Here is a 21531-nt window from a genome sequence, read left to right on the forward strand (position 1 = left end):
CGGAGGGCCTCCAATGCTCTGCTGCCACTTTAATGACCGTCTGTTGCCACCTGCTGGCCACTGGGAGGAGGCGCCAGCACGAGAAATGGGACGGATTGGCAAGAGGTAGCCGGGCTCCTGGGGAATGGCACCAAAATACAGACTCAGACGGAGTGTTTTCTCCAAAAGAGTGACGTTGGGAGGACCCACACTGATTCCATTCATTAAGCCACTCAAGAACATGGACTTTTATGAAAGCAATACCCTTCATTTATGTATTATTCACTTAGTCAATTACAAACACTTGCAGCTATGTACCAGCTACCCTGCAAGACCCTTGATAATCACACCTCATTCTATCCCCAAATGATATTATCCAGTGTGATCTTCTACCTTTTTCACTGAATTAAGCTTTCCATTAATTCACTCACTCGCGAGCAGTTATTGACTGAATGACTACTACATGACAGGCTCGGGCCCAAAAGCTGAGGAGACAGCAGTGAACAAAAGCAGGTGCCGTCTCTGCAGGCACCGGTTGACAGTCTAGGGGGAGAGACAGACACTCATCAGATAATTACACAGACAAATGTAATAGTACGCAACTGTGATACATATAGCAGAAAAATATAACTGTGATAAGGACAGGACTAAATGAGTTTGATTGATTCTAAAATGGAGATTTGATACGCTTTAAATTATTTTAAATGTTTTCATCTTTGACCCAGTACTTCCACTTGTAGGAACTTACCATAAGGCAACAATCAGAAAATTGGGTCCACTGCATGATTGTTTATAAAAGCAAAACAACAAAAATGAAACAGGAAACCATTCAAATATCTAATAATAAGGGGTTGGTTAAACAAAATACTATACTAAAAAAATAGAATATTCTGCAGCTATTAAAAATGAAAATGTAGAGCCACATTATTTAAATTTATTACATACTGTTTGCGAGTTATAGAAAAGTATGTATAGTAAATCCCATTTTTTTTTAATAAATTTTATTGGGGAATATTGGGGAACAGTGTGTTTCTCAGCTTCAAGTTGTCCTTCAATCTAGTTGTGGAGGGCACAGCTCACTGGCCCATGTGGGATTCGAACCAGCAACCCTGTTGTTCATAGCTCACACTCTAACCAACTGAGCTATCCAGCCACCCCGTAAATCCCATTTTTGAAAGCATTTTATGGGTGTTTCCTTCCAGCTTCCTACTACATAATCAAGGTTTTTGATCATTATTGTGGGGTCATCATGATTGTCATGAAAATATGCTGTTATTTTCCCATACCAAAAAAAAGAGAGAGAAAACAAAAACTAATTAACTTCTATTGACTCTATTTCCACTACCCGCTATCACCTCAATTCTTTGTTACTCTCTGCAGTAAAACCCCTCTATTTACTGCCCTCTTAAACGAACTCCAGTCAGGTTTTATATATGTCAAGGTCACCTGTGGTCTCCATATTGCTGAGCCCGTAGTCATTTCTGTCCTCGTCTCACAGCGTCCATCAGCAGCATTGACAGTGGGCCACTTCCTTTTCCTTGTATGACTCCTTCAGCTGGCTTCCAGAAGTCCACCCTCTCTTAGGTCTCCTCCTGCTTCCTCGCTTCCTCCTTCTCAGTTTTTGCTGCGTCTTCTTCTTCTTCACAATTTTTTAATGTTCGTTTTCTTCTCTTCTCTGCCTGTACTCATTTCTCTGACCTTATCCAGTCATGGCTTTAAGCATCATGTACCCTAGCCCAGACCTTTCCCCTAACTCCTGACATAAATGCAACTGCTCAGATTTCTAATAGACATCGCAAACTCATCCTGTGCCTAACAGAACTCATGGCCACCCCTCCATTTAACCTGCGTCATTCACAGATTTCCTTAATTCACTTTTTAGCACCGAAATCCTTCCTAATGTTCAAGCCAAACCCTGCAAATCGTCTTTCGTCATCATCCTTTTTCTTGTATCCAGATCCAATCCTTCGGGAAATTCTCCTAGCCTCAGTGTCAAAACATATTTCCCAAATTCAACGGCAACCACTCTGGTCCAATCTACCTCCAGGATTTACTGCAGTAGTGCCTAACTTGTCACCACAGGAGCCAGAATTGTCCTTTTACAACACTTTTCAGGGCGTGTCACTCTTCTGCTCAAAACCCTACAGAGGCTTTCCATCACACACAGAGTGAAAGTCTCCAAGGCAAAGTCTACAAGTGAAAATCTTCCCTGGCTACTCTCTGACATCACCTTCTAGCCATCTCCCCGTCACTCACTCTGCAACAGCCTTGCTGGCTTCCTTGTCATGTCTTGAGCACACCAGCTCCATTCCCATAGGGACTTTTATATTCACTCTTCCTGGACTGCTCATCCCGCAGCTACGTGCATCTCCTTTAAGTCTTTGCTCAAATGCCTCATCCTCAGTGAAGCCGACGCCACCAACCATGTTTGCAATTGCAGTCACCTCTCCGGCTGTCCTGATCCCCTCAACCCGCTTTACTTTTTCTTTTTTCCACAGCATTTTCCAACTGATAAGATACTAAAGAATTTCCTTATTAACTGTATCTATTTTTTAGTGTACATTTTCTCCAACTAGGATGCATTTTTCCTGAGGAACAGAAATCTTTGTTTTGTTTACTGGTGTATCCCAAATGCCTAGAATACATACATACATATGTACATACATGGAAAGAGTCTGAACAGATATAAAATAACTCATTACTGATGGATATTTCTAGGTAGAAGGATAATGGGTAAATCTTTTTCTTTTTGTTCATCTGTAAATTTGAATTACTTGAGTAACAAACTTTTTAATGATAAATAGGTTTACTTCTGAGGATAATGGCAGTTTTAATATATTTTTTCAGTCTACACTTTCAACTGTTCACCTCCAGAAAAGAATTGGTAAGATGGTAGAAACGTGGGAAAGGCGCCCGTTTGCATCACTGTGAAGCTATTGTGAAGCCATTGTGAAGATCCCCTGCCCAGACAGTGGGAGAAATTCTGTGCTGATTTGAGTTCCCCTAGAAGCAGACCCTGTAAGGAGTTTATTTGAGAGTTAACAGAGTGGGGAAAGTGAGGCAGAGAAGAGAAGGAAGCCAATAAAGGGAGGGCCGTCAAGCCACCACCACCACCGCGGGCAACGCGGACGCAACCCCATGACTGAACTCTGAGACACGGGGTAGAGTGTGCCTCAGTTACCCCACTGGCGGGGTGATGAAGCTGGGGGATTTATCCTCCTACAGTGGTTGAGGGCTGTTTCAGGGGACATTACTCTCTTGTACTTCCAGCTTGTCCCGTGTGTTCCTGTAGCCAGAAAGGAAAAAAAAAATCCCTCAGGCACAGGTGGCAGGTGTGGGCAGCAAGCAGAGGTGAAATCCAAAAGGACTGTGAAGGTCTGCAATGATTCTTTGATCAGGCCTTGATTTGGCTTTCCAGGGGGACCTCCCTTGTTGCTTGCTGTGGCTCCTGGCTATGCCCCCTGTGAGGTTCTTTTTTATCCACTCACCTCCATGGCCACACCTGAAGTGACAATGGGGAGAGTGCCACTTTGGGAATATGCAGATAGTGTCACCCTCTTTTTGCCCACGTATGTTTGGGACCCAAGAACTGTTTTAAGGCTTGAACAACCACAGTTTTTGTAGTGTGGAGTCAAGAACTCTTTGGCAAGTCCTTCAAAAACTTAGTAAACTCCTAAAAATACTTGTTCGCAGTCATTTCCATGTGCCAATATGTACACATAGAGTTCTTTATTGGACATAATTCTCAAGCTTGATTGACTTCTTGCATTGTAAACTCTATGCCTCTCCTTCAACTTAATGGCCACCATCTTGAAGCCATTTGGGGGGAAAAAAAATAGGCCTGAGTGTGAAGAAAGCACCCTTAAAGTGGTCTTTGCTGCAATGGTGAAACTATCTGTTGAATGAGAATTCTTAATGGACTTTTGTTGGCCAAAGCCTTTTTTCCGTGTTTTATCATCATTCTTTGGGGTTCAAAAGAGAAGGCCCCAGATTTCTGGACTCATTGTATTCCCTTTCATTTCTGCTCTTGAACCAGTCAGTTTTTGCCTGAGCCTCGCTGATCCTTGTACTGACTCACTAAGAAAAGCCAGTAAGAACTGATGTGCACTAACGTTTCCAACCTCTTCTCTTAGAACCACAGGCTCGGTACATAATTTGCTCGCTAAGTAATTGAGAACAACAATTTTATTAAGTAATTTGCTATTATAAAACATGGGTCTTTGTAGCCTCCAATGCCAATTTTCCTGCCTTCTTTTGCAGTGTTACATACTTTAGGGTTTATTCTTAATCACAGGACTCCAATGTAAGGGAGTAAATTTTGTATTAATAATGATAACACTAGTTGCTGAACAAATAAACCCAAGAATTTCAATGGCTTAAGACAACAAAAGTTTTGTTCTCATTTATGAAAGAGAGCTGGGTTGTGACCAGGACAATGGGATGTCCTCCTTCATGAAGTCATTCAAAAATCTAGGATGTCAAAGTGATGCCACCTTCAACATGTGGTTTCCAAGGTTGCCCCGGGGGTCCTGTCCGTTCCAGCCAGTCAGAATACGAGAGGACCATGGATAAGCTCTGGTAGGAGGTTTGTGAGTCCCATAAAATTTCTTCTCACATTTCACTTTCTAGAACTCAGGCACATGACTCCATCTAGATGCAAGAGGGGTGAGGTGGGGTATAGTTCCTGGTTAGGCAGTCAGAGTGCTATGCTATGTGAAGGGATTCAACCAATTTTTTAGTGGAGAGTTAGCTGGTCTCCCACTATTTAAACAGAAAAGACATAAACAAGGTGAACTTTCAACTCTCTCCTCTACCCTCCAAGCCTTTTCTCTAATTATTTGTTTGGACTCACTGAAATGGGGAGTTGTCAGGATGCTGTCCTTGGACTGTCCTTGATCTTCCTCATCTGATTCAATTTGGGAAGGAAGCAAAGAAAGCACAGGCAGGGCATCCACATAACTGCTTCCTTCCTCGTTTTGGTAAAAGTACTTTGCAGGCTTAGCCATTACTAGTAACTACTGGCTTTTTGGATTCTTTTTTTAACAAAGAAATTGAAAAGTTGCACCACTCTGCTCTTTTCTTTCCTTAGTGAGAGAAGGCAGAGAAAGGATTGGATGGAAGGAAATAGTAACCTGAACAACTATGTATGTGCATGGGGACACTTTCCCATTAATTACTCTTCACTTGAATAACAGTACGTGGGATGTGGGCAGTTTGCTCCAGTGAATGACCCACCGTAGGATAAGTATTGCCTGATACAGAGATGGGTTGGAACAGCCACTCTGGAAGCCACTAAAACCAATTCTATGAAGAAGCCATCTTTGTTAAAAAACAAATTCAATCAAGCCTAGAACTCTCCAGCAGCAGATTCAGTACCAACCACACGCTTCTCAAATTTATTCTGTCACAAAAACCCCGTGCACTCTCAGTCTAGAGTGAACCCGAGCCAATGAATTTTCTTGTGTGCAGAATGTGGACTTCTGTGATTCCGGATGACCAGTGTCTTACATACCCAGCTGACTATCTACTCAGACCAAGTGACCTTAATCAAATCAATCCACAGAGATGCAGCTCTGGTTTTCACAAAAGGGAGAGGGTTGCTCACCATTCAAAATAAGTCTTTCCCTACTCTGAGATTTTTTTATTAAGACCTGACTCATGGTACATTTAAAACACAATGCAGTTCAACTTGTCAAGGATATATAGCAACTGTGTAAAGTGAGGCACCCTGTGGTAAAGTAAGGCCCTCAGCAACTCCCTGGGCTCCAGGGCTCTCGGCAGCCCAGCTGTCACTGCCACAAACAGGTGGTGTAAAACAATAGCTCCACCAAGCCAACTCAATTTCCAAACCCTCTAGCAGCCAAAGTATCCAGCCAGAGTGCCGGCGAGCAGCACAAGTCAGCAGTCTGCTACCAGTCCTCACCAGCGCCCACAACCCATGGAGTCCTGGCGGTGCCTCCTGCTCCTTGCTCTCTGCTCAGGTAAGCATCGGGGTGGGGGGCTCTCCTCCGAGGCTGAAGCACTAGAAGCCCCCAAACCAGTCTTGCTTCTTTGATGGGAACACAGAATAGCAAGCTTCCACAGCCTGAAACTGCTCTATCAGTTTCTCATGGATGTTAGCTTGATTGGGTTTGTGGATAAAGTTTAGTTTGTGTTATCAAATGAAAATAGGAGCTGTCTGGCCAAAGGCGACAAAGTGGACATGCGGGTCTCTCCCTCCCTCAGTGCCTGGCATCCGACCTACCCACACGCTTAGATTCAGCACCACTTCTGTCATCCTGGAGCTGCTTTCATATTTGAACAACTATAGAGTTGTTGACAACTACAGAGTTGTTAGAGTGATGACTTATAATCACAAGCAGTATGTTTAACAAGTCCTTTTATTGCTCCTGGAGAATTCTGATAATGAAGAGAATTGATTGACAGGTCCATGTGCCGGAGAGAGAAAAGTATTCATAATTGTAAATAAATTCTCTCCATAGAGGTGAAATATTTTGTAACTTTTTAAACTTCTGAACTTAAAAAAAAAGTTTATATGAATGCATTTTTGCCTATTTTTTTATAAAAGGACATTACTATACGTAGGTTTGGGTTTGAACTGAAACCATAAAACCTTACACAGTCCTTGACCTGTATTCAGCTCTGGAATGTGTCACAACACAGCAGCTGAAACGCTATCCTGAATCCCAAACTTCCGGTAGAGGAAAACAGACATTTGCTGATTGCTTCATGTAAAAGTTTACTGGTGATATCATCTCAACAGAGACATAAGGTGGCTGACATTCTGTGATTTCTCTTCTCTAATATTGCTCTGACAAACACAGGCCTTCTGGGCAAAAAATGTAAAGAACTTTATTATTAATGCTTTTCAACAGCAGAGTTGAAGGAAATAACCTAAACTCTAATAAATTCAGATAAATTATATTCTGTGGGATTGGGACCTAATTCAACCAAATCCCACAGAATATAATTTAGTGATGGTGGTGGTGGTGCTCTGTGTGTGTGTGTGATGGGGTGTGTGTGTGTGTGTGTGTGTGTGTGTGTGTGTGTGTGTTGGCAAACACTATATTCAACGAAAATTCCTGTGATATGCTTACATATGAAAATCCATACGAGATCTCTTAGGACACCAAAGACCTCCAAAAATGCATGTTTAGCTATTTTGAAAAGTATGTGATACATATTTAGATCACACCTAGAGTTTGCTGGTATCAATTCACATGGATAATTCACAGAAAATTAGAGCTAGATGAGGCAGTCCAACATCTTCAAATTTTTATTATAGGAAAAGAAAGACGTGAACTGACCGGCCCAAAATCACTTAATTTATAAATCTTGGAATGTGATCAGCTGGAGATTCCATTTGTTATGTGCACAGTCAGGAAACATAGCCTGAAGTTGCCAAAGGTAGCAAGGTAACACAGCACCAAGCTGAAATAAGAATTACCCAAGGTGACTAATATAGCACAGAATTCCTTTTGCCCAACCCAGCAGGCATAAAAATACAAATTTGACCAATATGGTATAAAAAAAAAAAACACTTTGAAACTGTGGCTGAGTTCCCCTACTTAGAATCAGTCCTTTGTAGGCAAAATTCTCATTCATATCAGGGACATTTTTTCCTGTGTTAGCTTAACACATAATGATCTCTCTTCTATTTACATAGCATTTTTCATGACAACCTTCTCTCTCCCGTCTCAGGAATCCCAAGTACTTCATTGCCGTTTCTCTTAAGGCATATTACTTTCCAACCTGTTCACAGTTATTTATGTAAATGACAAATGTCAATCTCCATGAGGGTAGGAAGACAGGATTTGTGTCAGATTCACCTTTGAAGATCTCAAAGCTCTTAAAACAATGCTTTGCATACAGTAGCTGCACAAAAAAATATTTGATGAATGAATCAATGTTACCACCATCTGAATAAGGATTGCCAAGATGATCTTGCTGAAAAGGGAGACTTTGACATTATTTATTTGTTTGTCTGTATAGTTATAAATTTATACCCTGCCTTTTTGAGAACATATTACTGTGATTCATTGAAGAACTGCCCCAATTCTCCAGACCATGTTGGAATTGGGAACAGAATCACAGACTTCTGACCTCAAGTCCTGTATGTTTTCTATCACTCTATCCTCTTTTGATGAGGAAAAAAGGAAAGAACACTAGGGAACCCAATGTAAGAAATGGAGACCTCCTTGGAAATTCCTGAGAAATTCATTACGGAAGGAGCAAGGCCCCTTGTTACTGGCAAGGGTGGAAGAGGAGGAAGTGAGGTCACTGGATGCCAGCCGTTCCTGTCTCCCAGGCCTCTCGTCTCCCCGGTGGAGCATAGCGCTGGCCTGCATAGTTTTCCTATTACACAATGCTGACCATCTGCTCTATCTGTTGCTTTCTAGTATGTTCTTCCTGTCAAACTGGAATAAACAATTCCTTTGAAAATAAGCAGCCAAGGAAATGCCAAAGCAATCGCTTCAAGCCCAGTGGCCAAGTCACTCAGTGACCGGTGACAGTCCCCTTCCACTGTGGGCTGGGTGGGATCTGGGACAGACAGGAGTGGAGGACAGAGGATTGCCAGTCCCAATGGCTCGAGGTGACCGCAAATACCGGGCATTTGGACGACGGCCTCCTATGAAGGCTCCTTGAACGCAGGTGGTTTCAGGGAGATGTCATGTGAAAGCTCTGCATGGACCCTTTTGGTTTCAGAAAACATGGCAAACTAGAAATAAACAGGCAGGCTAGTGAGGGGTTCCCTACACAGTATCCAGGGAGATCATAATGAAGAGATTTCAGCTACACTGAAAGTTTCAAAGTCCAAATGAAAATGACCCTTTAGGGTGGAGGTAAAGAAGCCCTGGTGTCAGACTGGCCTCATTTACAATCCCGCCTCTAACTAGCTGGGAACCACAAATACGTTGCTCCACTGTTCGAACCTCAGTTTTTTCTGGGGTAAAGATTTACCTTAGGTAAATCTAAGGACTGCTAGAAGGATTCTATAAGATAATACAAATACAGGGCCTTTAATAAAGCTTTACTGACTAATTAATGCACACCTTTGGGGGGATGCAAAGGTTTCAACTTATTGTACAACAATGGTTGTTTCAAGCTGATCCAAAGTTCTGGATGAGAAATAATGGCTGAGGATTTGGGCTCTAGGTTTGAATCCTGGCTCCAACACTTATGAAATCTGGGCAAGTCACTTAACCTCTCTGTGCCTCAATTTCCTCATCTTTTGTATTTATTCCTCATTTATTGTAAAATAAGGACAATAACAGTACCTACCATGCATACCCAGTTGTGGGTTGAAAGAGTTAGTATACCAGGGGTGCCAAAAAAATGTATACATGTGACTCGTACTCATCTTTTGTTATCGGTATATATTATTACAATTTTAATACAGTTTTTTCCTTTTTAATAATGTATATACATTTTTTGGCACCCTCTGTATATAAAGTGTGCAGAAGAGTGGCACATAACAAGTCGGATATGTCAGTTATTATTTTTATTAATAAAAATAGAAAAAGTAATTACTTTTTATTGAATAATTATTTGTTGACAAACTCTACAAACTTAGAATCAAAGGAGAAAAGTAATAAAGAAAAACAATAACCTGGCTTAGAGGCAATAGGTTAACACTACTGGGAAAAAAAGAAAGCGTCTCACTCATTCAATTTTTAAAGTTTTCTTGGCTCATGGAGAAGGTATGGGGCTTTCAGCAATAACCTGAGGAAAGAGGAGCTCTGGTTACATGAATCAGGACAAATGGAGCATGTGCCTGCTTCCTCTCCCAACCCTGACCAGGCAATCCCCAATCCACATAAGGCTTGCGTTACAAAGATCCTTCATAAAGCACTTGGAATCTGGAACACTTTTTCTCATAGGAAACGTAGTACATGCAGTTGTGCAGTTTCCAGGAGAGGCCACAACACACTCATAATGTTAAGCTAGTGCAGGAGCACAGTGCAGAATGGCCAGAACGACAGGGCTCTCTTCGGAACTCTGCCCTAGCTGCATGACCTTGGACAAGTCATGTTGTCAGAATCTCAGGTAAGAATGCCTGCCTGCCTGCCTCACCGGCCTCAGCTGAGGACCACATAACACTGACATGTAAAAGGGCTGTGGGCTCCAAGAGTATTAGATGACATTGCTCTTCATCCTGAAGGAAAATGTAATAAAGATTCCTTGGAATCACTCATGCTCTAAAAAGGAGCCCCAAACCCAAGTCAGCAAAACATATGGTCTTCACTGTGTCTTAACAACTTAACTGGGACATGTACCCACCAGCAGTGATATTTTTTAAACTATGTAAAATACATGACATAAAATTTACCATGGTAAAAGACATCACATTACCATTTTAAAATGAAAAATTTAGAGACATTAAGCACATTCACAATGTTTTGCAACCACCACCACTATCTAGTTCCAGAACTTTTCATCACCCCAAAAAGAAACCCTGTACCCATTAGCAGTCAGCCCCCATTATCCTTTCCCCCCAGTCCCTTGTAACCACGAATCTGCTCTGTGGATTTACATATTCTGGGTGTTTCATACAAATAGATTCATACAATATGTGCCCTTTTGTATCTGATTTCTTTCACTTAGCATAATGTTTCCAAGGTTCACCATGTTGTAGCATGGGCCAATGCTTCACTCCTTTTTATGGCTGAATAATATTCTACTGCATGGTTATACCACAATTTATTCATCCACTTATCTGTGGATGGACACCTGGGTTGTTTCTATCTTTTAGCTATTATATGTAGTACTGCTATGAACATTCAGGTGCAAGTTTTTGCATGAACAATTCTTTTGGGATATATCCAGGAGTGGAACTGGTAGGTCATACGGTAACGCTGTGTATAACTTTTATGAGAAACCACAAAACTGTTTGGCTGTACCATTTTACATTCTCATCAGCAGTATATAAGGGTTCCGGTTTCTCCACAGCCTCACCAATGTTTGTCATTTTCAATTTTGCTAACTATGGCCATCCTCCTGGGTATAAACCAGCATCAATTTTTGGCTGTTTCTAGCATCTGAGGCCAGCCAACCCTAGATTTCATTACACCATGACCTGACTCCGAAATACTAAGATGAGCTTTTGTGTGGACCTTTCTTCTCATGTGTACATGTTCCTAGCAAACTTGATTCAGCCGGAGGCGGTATTAGGGAATGTCATCTGTCCAAAATACAAGTGTCTTGAAATCTGGCACTCTCCACTGAGAAGGGACCACACCAGCAGCTGTACTTGGAAAGGAACTTAAGGCCATAATAGCTGCCTTTGGGAGCCCTTCAAAAAGGGGTCCTGATTGCCTTCCATTAGCTGGTCATGCCTCAGTTCCTTGTGGTGGTGTATGTGGAGGTAAGGAGCAGAATCTGACAGCCTGTGTGTCATTTGTTCCCTCAGCTGGCCTCGTCCTGGGCTCTGAACATGAGACCCGTTTGGTGGAAAAGCTATTTAAAGACTACAACAGGGTGGTGCGGCCAGTGGAAGATCACCGCCAGGCAGTGGAGGTCACCGTGGGCTTGCAACTGATCCAGCTCATCAGCGTGGTGAGCTCAGGGTGCTCCAGGCTCCCCGTAGCACCCACACCCCTCTCCGGGGAGCATCCTCCCCTCAGCTACCTTCTCTGCCCCCTAAACATGGCGTCTTGTCTTTTTTTAGGATGAAGTGAATCAGATCGTGACAACCAATGTTCGACTGAAACAGGTAATTCCACTAGATAATTGCATTTATGTTGTTTGCATTAACCCTGAAATTTAACCTTGGCCCAGAGGAAATCAATTTGGTTAACAGGGATATACACCAAAATGTTGAAAGCAAATATTGTGGGGTAGTGGGGTTATGGATCATATTTGTTGGTGTGTGTTTGTTTTTCACTTCATGCTTTTTCTGTGTTAGTTTGCTAGGGCTGCCATCACAAAGCCACAAACTGGGTGGCTCAAACGACAGAAATTTATTGCCTCACAGTTGTTGAGGCCAAAAGTCCAAAATCCAAGTGTCGGCAGAATGCGTTCCCTCTGAGGGCTGTGAGGGAGAGTCTGCTCCAGGCCTCTCTCCTTTACTTATAGTTGGCCATCTTCACATTCACGTGGCATTTTTCCTGAATGTGTATCTGTCTTTAAATGTCCCCTTCTTATAAGGACACCAGTCATATTGGATTAGGGCCTACCTTAATGACTCATTTTAACTTAATTACCTCTGTAAAGACCCTATCTCCAAATAAAGTCACATTCTGAGGTACTGGGGGTTAGGACCTCGACATATGAATTTGAGGGAGACCATAAGTCAATCAATAACATTATCCAAATTTGCTGCGTTGAGCAAAGCTTACTTTTACAACGTAGGAAAAAATATAATTCTTATTTTAAATGTTGTTGCCTGCTTGAGGCAAATGTTCCTACTAGGGCCATTCTTCTTTCCTGGAGTGGGCAGTGTGACGTGATAGATCTGCCACCACCCAGTGACTTGGGTACCTTTGTTTTCCCAACTGCAAAATGGGGTCAATAATCACCCTACGTCACAGGTTTGTTGTGAGGACTAAATGCTGAATGTTGCTAAAATGCTTAGAAGTGTGCCTGTATAAGTAGGTGCCGTGCAAGTGTTTGACGGTATTGTTTACTAAAGTGAAAACTGAATTCTGAATCAAACCTTTCTCACTGGAGCACAGTTTCTGTCACTATTTGAATTACCACACCCATCAGAGCTCTTGATAACCCTAGACTGTTTTAAAAATGTGTTTAGCTTTTTAATTAGCTAAATGTCTTAATTTCTAGCAATGGGTGGATTACAACCTAAAATGGAATCCAGACGACTATGGCGGAGTGAAAAAAATTCACATTCCCTCTGAAAAAATCTGGCGCCCAGACCTTGTTCTCTATAACAAGTAAGCAAACAAGACAGGATGGGGCGGGGACATTCCTGGGACAGGGGGAGCCCAAGAGCCCTAACGAAGGGCCACCCATCTCAGTATGCTTCTCACCATGGTTCACATTAAACAACACTTAAAAGCCAAGAGCTCAATCGACACGCTAGGGATGCCATATGGTGTCTCCTGGTATGAATAGAAACAATTATCAGAGCCAAATTGAATCAGGGCTGAGGGGTGGGGGACATTTAAACCCTGAGAGCTCCTGGAGGGTATATGGCAACTATCCAAGGAACCCAAACTTCCTATAATTGAGTTCCTTGGAATTAAATGTCCTTCCTACCAGTAGGTCTGAACCTCCCAGGGTTCATCCTCATGGCATCCCAAGACGCCGCACTACTGGTGGCCTGGGAAGCCGATGTAGCCCATCCGTGGGCTCCGTGACAGACTGCATGTTGTGAAATTATAATGGGATTCAGGACACTGCTTTAATGACATGCTCATTATGATACGCCCTTCATTTGTCAGGGAACGTTCATTTCAAAGCACATCTTTTCCAGGCAAGAGCATTTGACACTGGCCAAGAGGATTTGTGGCCTGACATCAGACAGCATGTGTTTGGGGTGCGCAGGCTGTACCTGGGGAGGCAGCAAGGGCTACTGAATGGAAACGATACCCCTTACGGCTGATCCTCCCCTACTTTGATTTTCTACTACATATTTTCCAATTATACCTGAGATTTAAGCCTGAGCCAAATTATCCAATTGTGTAAACTTTTCAGATAATTATGTTGATAGAGCAGAGTATCTTGTGTTGGCAAGTTTCTCTTTCATTAAGAATCTGAGGGAAGCGATTAAAATCCTCTGGTCCTTTTGACAAGCTTGTTCAGGAACATTCTAGTGGGGAGAGAACCCAGTTTTACCTGCCTATAGAGAGAGATTTAGATGATCCTGTGGCCCTCTGCTCTTTGGGAAGGTCCAAAGTTGCATAGTTTTCTGGATAGAGCCCCACTTCCATCCCAAGGAAAAACCAATGGAGAGAAAAATCTCTTGGTTTACAAAGTGAGACACCAATATATGCTAGACGTCCCTGAAAGCCCACAGAGGCAGACCACACCCACCTGTCGGACGCCTATGCCCTGCTCTGGGCCAAGGCCTGGGACACAGCCTGTTTGCAGGACAAGTAGACTACTGCCCACCTAAAAAGGCCTGCAGAACTGGCCTTTTGTTATTTGTAATATCTACCATGTTGGATTTTTTTAAACAAGATATTACTGCCAATATTTGTAAATTTGAAGACATCACATTAAAATCTGGATATGTAACCTCTCTAGAAAAATCCAGCTTTCAAAAATGTAGAAAATTTGGATTAAAAACATCCAGATTTCCAGCTTCCAAGGAAAAAAAATCCAAATATCTGGCAACGTTGCGCCTTTGCTCCCATCGGGACACCACGCGCTGAGCTGAGTGAGCCTTCCTTAGAGGAGAGAGAGGCTCTCTCGTTACCACAGCCTCATTCCTCACTCTTTCCTCACCTGCCTGGCCCTGGAGGCATCTGAGTTTGTGATCCCACCCCACTGAGTTCTAAATAGTTCCCGTCCTTAACCTGCTTGGCACAGAAATGAGCCACTGGACCGGCTTTTATTCAAAATTCCTGGGTTTTTCCCCCCAGTTAACTTTCAAAGTATATCAGGGCGGGGGTAGATGGAGATTAATATTACAAATACCTTCTAAGAACTGGAAAGAAAAAAATTGAGATGCAGTGGCTCCGTGTTACCTGTTATTTCTTTAAAACGGTAGATCCCCAGGTTCTTCCCCAGGTAATTTGATTCAGTGCTTAGATGATGCTCAGGAATCTACATTTTAATAAGCACCCCGGTGATTCTTATCATCAGACAAATTTGGGAACTATTGACATAGATAAGAAGACACACTGCCTCTCGGAAAGTGTCTATAATTAGCACCTGAATAATTAACAGCTGTCTCCTCTTTTATCCCATTGTAGTGCAGATGGTGACTTTGCAATTGTCAAGTTCACGAAAGTGCTGCTGGACTACACTGGCCACATCACGTGGACACCTCCGGCCATCTTTAAAAGCTACTGTGAGATCATCGTCACCCACTTTCCCTTTGACGAACAGAACTGTAGCATGAAGTTGGGCACATGGACCTACGATGGCTCTGTGGTGGCCATCAACCAGGTAACTGGTGACCTCACGTGTTGAGGTTGAATTCAGGAAAAGTGTGAGTCAGCTCTGCAGCTCTGCCTCTTCATAATCACAGGCTGGGCTGTCAGCACCAGTTAGAACTCTGGGGGTCATCTAGTTTGATGGTTCTCAATTGATTGGTAAGGTTCTTGATGTGCTGCACGTAAGAACCACTCGGGAGCTTCAATGAATTCCCTATTCCCAGGCTCAGAACCGAGACTTCAGATTTAATCAGTATAGGGTGGGAGCTAAGGCACTAATATGTTTTGAAGCTCCCAGGTGACGTGAATGTGTAGCCTCATGGAGACTCCCAATAACCCCCACCCCCTTATTTTAGGAAAGGAGCCTAAGACCCCAAAATGGAAGTGGATATGTAACAGTACTGGAATCGGTTGCCTTGTCACAGTTGATTCTGAAACGCTGTCCCCTTTCAGGGTGACGTGACTAGGTTTTCAAAGTGTCATTTCATCTTCTCAGGAAAGCGACCAGCCAGACCTGAGCAACTTCATGGAGAGTGGGGAATGGGTGATCAAGGAGTCCCGGGGCTGGAAGCACTGGGTGTTCTACGCCTGCTGCCCCTCCACCCCCTACCTGGACATCACCTACCACTTTGTCATGCAACGCCTGCCCCTCTACTTCATTGTCAACGTCATCATTCCCTGTCTGCTCTTCTCCTTCTTAACTGGCCTGGTGTTCTACCTGCCCACAGACTCAGGTGCGTGCAGTTGCAATGGCGGCTGCTGCTGATACTGATAGATCTCATGCTGCTGTTTTGGGATAAGCCACAAATAATTATGGGCTAATAAACCAATACAGGCAGACAGTCCCAAAGCATCATCGCTGGGAGGATGCATTTACTGAGTGGCCATGTGCAGTGGTGAAAGTCACTGTGGAGGGAGCTCACAGCTGGAGGAGACTATGGGGCAGGCAGAGAACTGAATGCAACCTGAAGATGCATAGACATAGCTCAGTCTAGTTAACGTGAATAACCACCAATACCTATTTGTTGAATAACTTCTGTGTGCCCAGAAGTGTGCTGGGTGAGGCGGGGATCACAGACACTCCTCAGGCCACTTCCCCTATGCAGTCACGTGCTCTATACTAACCTAGGTCTTGCCTCTTTTGCTCACTAATAGCCACTTGAAAATAGCTCTTGCCTGTCTGTTTTCCAGATGGAAGCATCGTTATAGACAAGCCCATACTTCCCAAGTAGCAATTCTTTCTCACATATCAGCTCAAACAACTTACCTCCTACTGACTAATCACATCTGTGACATAATTTCACCAAACAACAATGTACAGAAAGGAGGAAAAGGGCATATATATATATATATAATTTATGGCAGAAAAAATAGGGAAGAAAAAAAGATGGTACAGACAGTCCTCAAACTTATGACAGGAAACAATTTCATCAAAATAATAAAAAGGAAAACTCACGAAAATCTAAATTCAACTTTCCAACAAGGAAAAAAAAGATTATGTATTTACTCATTCAACTTATAGTATTTGTTGAACAACTGTTATGTAGCAAGTATACAGCAGAGAGTAAGGCAGAATTCATCCCCACAGGATGTTTTTTCTAGTGATTATACTTGTTTTTAAACAAATGATCACAAACTCAAATATTTGTTCAACTTTCTAATCAAATGAAGCTTCTTTAAGTGAAGAGAGAAAACACTAGTCAGAGCAAGATGGAAACTAATCACAGTTTCTATGAATGTTAAATGATTTATGCTTGTAAAGCATTTAGAATAGTGAGACTGCTTGATAAGTGTTAGGTATTATTATTATCACTACTATTAATGAAGAAATTTGATGTAACTTGATCAATATTTCATATTTATAATTCTGTCTTCTTTTTCACTTTTAAAGACTTTCCTCCCCACTTGGTAGAATGCTATGCACAGGTAGAATTGATAATTTCTTGTTTGCATCCGCTCTGTGTCCTGTATATACTCCTAGCATATGGAATCATCTGGAAGTACAGGGAAAAGCTCCATACTAGAAAGTAGGGCAACTCAAGGGTTTCATATGACACAAACAGCCAGAACAGCCCAAAGGAAGTCCCTCCCAAAGCTCTGTAGTGCATCTAAGGTGGTCAGTCACCACAAAAACATCCCATTCAGCCCCTGCCTTTCTTGTTTGCCATACTTGCCTCACCAAGACTCCCACAGGGAATTGTTCACCCTGAAATTACAGGGCCTGGAGAAAAGAGGTGGGGGCAGGCGATGCTCGGGTACCTTAATATGAAAAGAAAAAAAAAAAAAAAAACAAGAAAAAATAAATCATCCCCTTAGATGAAAGTGAGAAAGTAAATGGCGTGAAATCATTGATGTCCTTTTCTCAGTTTGGGTCTTGCAGCTTGCTTCCATCATGAGAAAAATTATACATGTATTTCTGGGCTGCCCGTCCATCTGCTGAGCAACAAGTAGGTCAGGCTTCTGTTCAGTTCTGTGAGGTTTATAACATTCTTCTGCAAACGGAAAAATTGTCACTCAGGATCTCACTTGCAACCTAGCTGGGCAGGCTCCCTGGGCTCCACCAAGAAATGGAATTCTGGGGCATGAGATGAAGTAGACATCCCCTGCATGGCAGCGTCTAAGGGAAATGCCTGCCACTTGCCATTGTCAGCAGAGTTAAGGTGCAAAGGTCTCACAGGAAATTCTGTCCCTGAAATTTCCTCAGAATGATGCTTTGAGAAATGCCTGTCACGTTCTTCTCACCCTTGGGTTTTGGTCGTGTCTCAGTTCTGCAAAGGCTGCCATAACAAAGTACACAGACTAGGTAGCTTGAAAAACAGAAATTTATCATCTCACATTTCTAAAAGCTGGAAGTCTTAGATCAAGGTATTGGCAAGGTTGGTTTTCTCTGAGGCCTCTCTCCTTGGCTTACAGATGACGGTCGTCTCCCTGTGTCCTCACATGGTCTTTCCTCTCTGTGTGCTACTGTGTCCTAATCTTCTCTTCTTATAAAGACACCAGTCATATTGGATGAGGGCCCACTCAAAGACCTCATTTTAATTTAATTACTTCTTTCACGGCCCTACCTCCAAATACAGTCACAGATGTGCTGGGCTTAGGACTTCAACGTACAAATATGGGGGGAGTAACATTTCAGCCCATCACAGGTAGGTTGTACTTCTTCATGTTGTCCAGGAGAGAAGATGACTCTGAGCATCTCTGTCCTGTTGTCCTTAACTGTGTTCCTGCTGGTCATCGTGGAGCTGATCCCTTCCACCTCGAGTGCTGTGCCCTTGATTGGGAAATACATGCTGTTCACCATGGTGTTTGTCATCGCATCCATCATCATCACTGTCATCGTCATCAACACGCACCACCGCTCCCCCAGCACCCACGTCATGCCAGAGTGGGTGCGGAAGGTGAGTGAGGGAGGCCCCTGCAAACTCTGCCCAGGGCAGCCATTCTCTTGACCTCTGTCGGTCTCCCCTTCCGTGTGGCCAGAGGAATTCTGGCTAACTCTTGTAGGTGGTTAGAACTGCAAGTCCTGTCTGGGCTGTAGGGGGTTTGGGGTAGGACCGTCCTTGGGCCTCTTTCTAAGGATAAATAACTCGTGTAGCCTCCTCAGAGAGAGAAGAAAAACAGAATTAACAGAGCGCACTCCTAATTTAAGCTTAAAGAATCTCTTTGATTAGAGAGAATAAATAAATCACTGTCTTTTTATTCAAATTGTGTGAAATCTTGAGAGTTCTGTTTGTATGTCTTCCAGGTTGTGAATAGGTTGCTTATTTTTTGCTGGTAGAATCATCTGCTGAGAATAAGGGCTGGAGGTGGAGGGGGGTTGGATGAGAGATTGTCCAAAAGTAAGTTTTAGTGAGGAACTCGGTCTCCAATATTTACATTATTGAAAGTTAAAATGTGTTAACATTTTAAATGTGTCAGTTTTTTGATAAAACTTCACAGAGACACCAACAACCAAGGTCTTGTGTGCAAAACGCAAAAGATTTGTCATGAATCCACAGAGAAACTACTGCTTGTATTCTTTTTAGATGAGAAACAGTCCCTGTTTCTATAAAAACTGTTAAGTGACTCCTGGCAACACCTATGTTGCATTTCTTCAGAAAGAAGAAACGGAAGAAAACAGTCTGTTTTGTGGGGCCGGAACCTTATATTTTTTAGCCCAAGGGGCCCTTTCTTGAACCATATGATCATGAGAACACAAGGCTTTGAAGAAGCTGCTACTTACAAGGGAATTAGAAGCTTAAGCTTCATGGGTTTCTTTTGAGTTCGATAGCGGCGCACAGGCTCCCTCCAGTGGCGAACTCCTCACATGACAGAAGCATCACTCAACCAGAGTAATTTGATTGGCCGCAGGGTATGTACGAAGGAATCTTTGGGAAAATCTAGTATAGTTCTTTTATTTTAAGGACAAAGAGGTTAAGGCCCAGAGAAGCTGAATGACCTGCCTAAGTCACACTGTTAATTCAAAGTCAGAGTTTGATGCTGGCAATTCTTCTCATAAATGTTTTTTTTTTTTATGTTAGGTTTTTATCGACACTATCCCAAATGTCATGTTCTTCTCCACAATGAAAAGACCATCCAGAGAAAAACAAGACAAAAAGATTTTTACAGAAGACATCGATATTTCTGACATTTCTGGGAAGCCGGGGCCTCCACCCACAGGCTTCCACTCTCCCTTGATCAAACACCCTGAGGTGAAAAGTGCAATCGAGGGCGTCAAATACATCGCAGAGACCATGAAGTCAGACCAGGAGTCCAATAACGTAAGCTTTGTGCCTTGAAACCCACACCTTCAGGTGTAAATGATCAAATGCTCGCATGCAAAAGGAAGGATTTGGCTTGATGGGTAGGTTAGCATTAAGAGGGAGCTACTGACCTAACATGTGTCTTGGTGACCGCCTCGAGGCCACCTGAGTAAGACATCACATTGTGAATAATCTATTCAGAAAATAAAGAGCATGATGCCAGCCAAGGGGCGTTGAGGTCTTTGAGATGCACAAACCGAATGGGCTGTAGACAGTGCACAGTTTGATCACTGTTGTCAAATGACCACCTTTAAGGAAATCCTAATGCTTTGCTCTCTCCCAGGCGGCCGAGGAATGGAAGTATGTTGCAATGGTGATGGACCACATTCTCCTTGGCGTCTTCATGCTCGTCTGCGTCATCGGAACCCTGGCTGTGTTTGCAGGTCGGCTCATTGAATTAAGTCAGCAAGGATGAGCAGAAAGTGGAGCTGACCTTAGGGCTGCCCCAACCCCAGGCAGAGCAGAGAAAGGTGGGAAGACAGGAAGATTCGTCTACATGGATACAAGCTCGCTTAACAAACATTGAATTTTCTGTATTATGATTAACGGGAATAATTTGCATTTACATAAGGTTATGGCCTCAAAGTGTTTTCACAATGCTTCTCCCTTTGATCCTGCTCTGTCTGCCTGGCGCCTGGAGAGTGGACCCTTTTCAGTAAATGAAATGGGATCGCTGCAAGAAGTGTTCATTTCCAATGGCATCTGGAAGAGTTTTGCCCAGAATAACTGAGGTTTTCTGTTGGTTTGTTTATTTTTAATTTTTAAGGAAAGAATGTATCCTTTGCTTAAAAGCCAGTTTTGTACCTACTAAGAAAGCTCCACATACCAGTACCCAAAAGTTAAAGCATTTGATTCAGAGTGCAAAGAAGCAGTAGAAAGGCAACAGGTAAGTTCCAGAATGGCCACCAAAGTGCAAACTGCATGAAAAACCCATGCTGGAAAATCGGCTTCTGGAACTGGAGGTGAGGAAAGAGTTTCCCGTTGTAACACAGCACCTGAGGTTGCTGCTCAGGGTTTGAGGGAAAGCAGGTCCTAACCTAGATTGAGTGGAAGGGCCAGGCACTGTGAAATGAAAAATTACGTGTGTGGGAATCATCTCATACACATAATTTTTCATTTCATCCTCATAACTCTTGTAATGTCCCTATTTTACAAAGACTAAAACTGAACTTGAGGGAGGTTAAGTTCATTGCCCAAACTAGCAAGTAGAAGAACAGAGATTTGAACCCAGATCAAATCTGAGTTCAAAGTAGCTCCAGGTTGGATCTGTTCATTTGCTCACTTGCTCTCCTGGCCACCCCTGGCTCGTTCTAGGCCATTCCATAACTCTGGTAGGTGTTTCTGAGAGCTTCATTCTTAGCGTCAACCATCTTTCTGCCTTCTCAATTAAACTCCTGCCTTTTCCCCCTTCTAGTTCTTATCCCAACAGGAGAGAAAATTATTTTTCTCCATTGCAGCCTTCCAGCCACAATGTAATTCACCCAGAAATAAAAACCATGCAGCCCTGAGCTTGGATCTCCAGAACACATCATTGCACTGCTGGGCAGCCTGTAGTCTCAATCACCCAGGTAATCTCAAGCTACTTCTCCATGGGGGTCCCTATCGCACACCCATGGCAGGACCGAGTACTTTCATTTTAGAGTAAACTAAAGCAAGAACAGTTTGGTGGTTCCTCAAAAAACTAAACACAG

General features: G+C 42.9%; 1 protein-coding gene across 1 annotated transcript; it reads left to right on the forward strand.

Moving 5' to 3' along the window:
- The first annotated feature begins 5870 nt into the window (after window positions 1-5870).
- CHRNA1 (cholinergic receptor nicotinic alpha 1 subunit) lies at window positions 5871-20505 on the forward strand. Its single transcript, XM_033111421.1, has 9 exons — window positions 5871-5960; window positions 11390-11535; window positions 11648-11692; window positions 12760-12869; window positions 14856-15051; window positions 15535-15772; window positions 18213-18436; window positions 19559-19798; window positions 20124-20505. Exons 1-9 carry the CDS (start codon window positions 5918-5920, stop codon window positions 20253-20255), a joined length of 1374 nt encoding a protein of 457 aa, XP_032967312.1. The 5' UTR covers window positions 5871-5917; the 3' UTR covers window positions 20256-20505.
- The last annotated feature ends 1026 nt before the right edge of the window (window positions 20506-21531 follow it).

The sequence above is a fragment of the Rhinolophus ferrumequinum genome, chromosome 8 (assembly GCF_004115265.2).
Source record: "Rhinolophus ferrumequinum isolate MPI-CBG mRhiFer1 chromosome 8, mRhiFer1_v1.p, whole genome shotgun sequence".
Lineage (NCBI taxonomy): Eukaryota > Metazoa > Chordata > Mammalia > Chiroptera > Rhinolophidae > Rhinolophus > Rhinolophus ferrumequinum.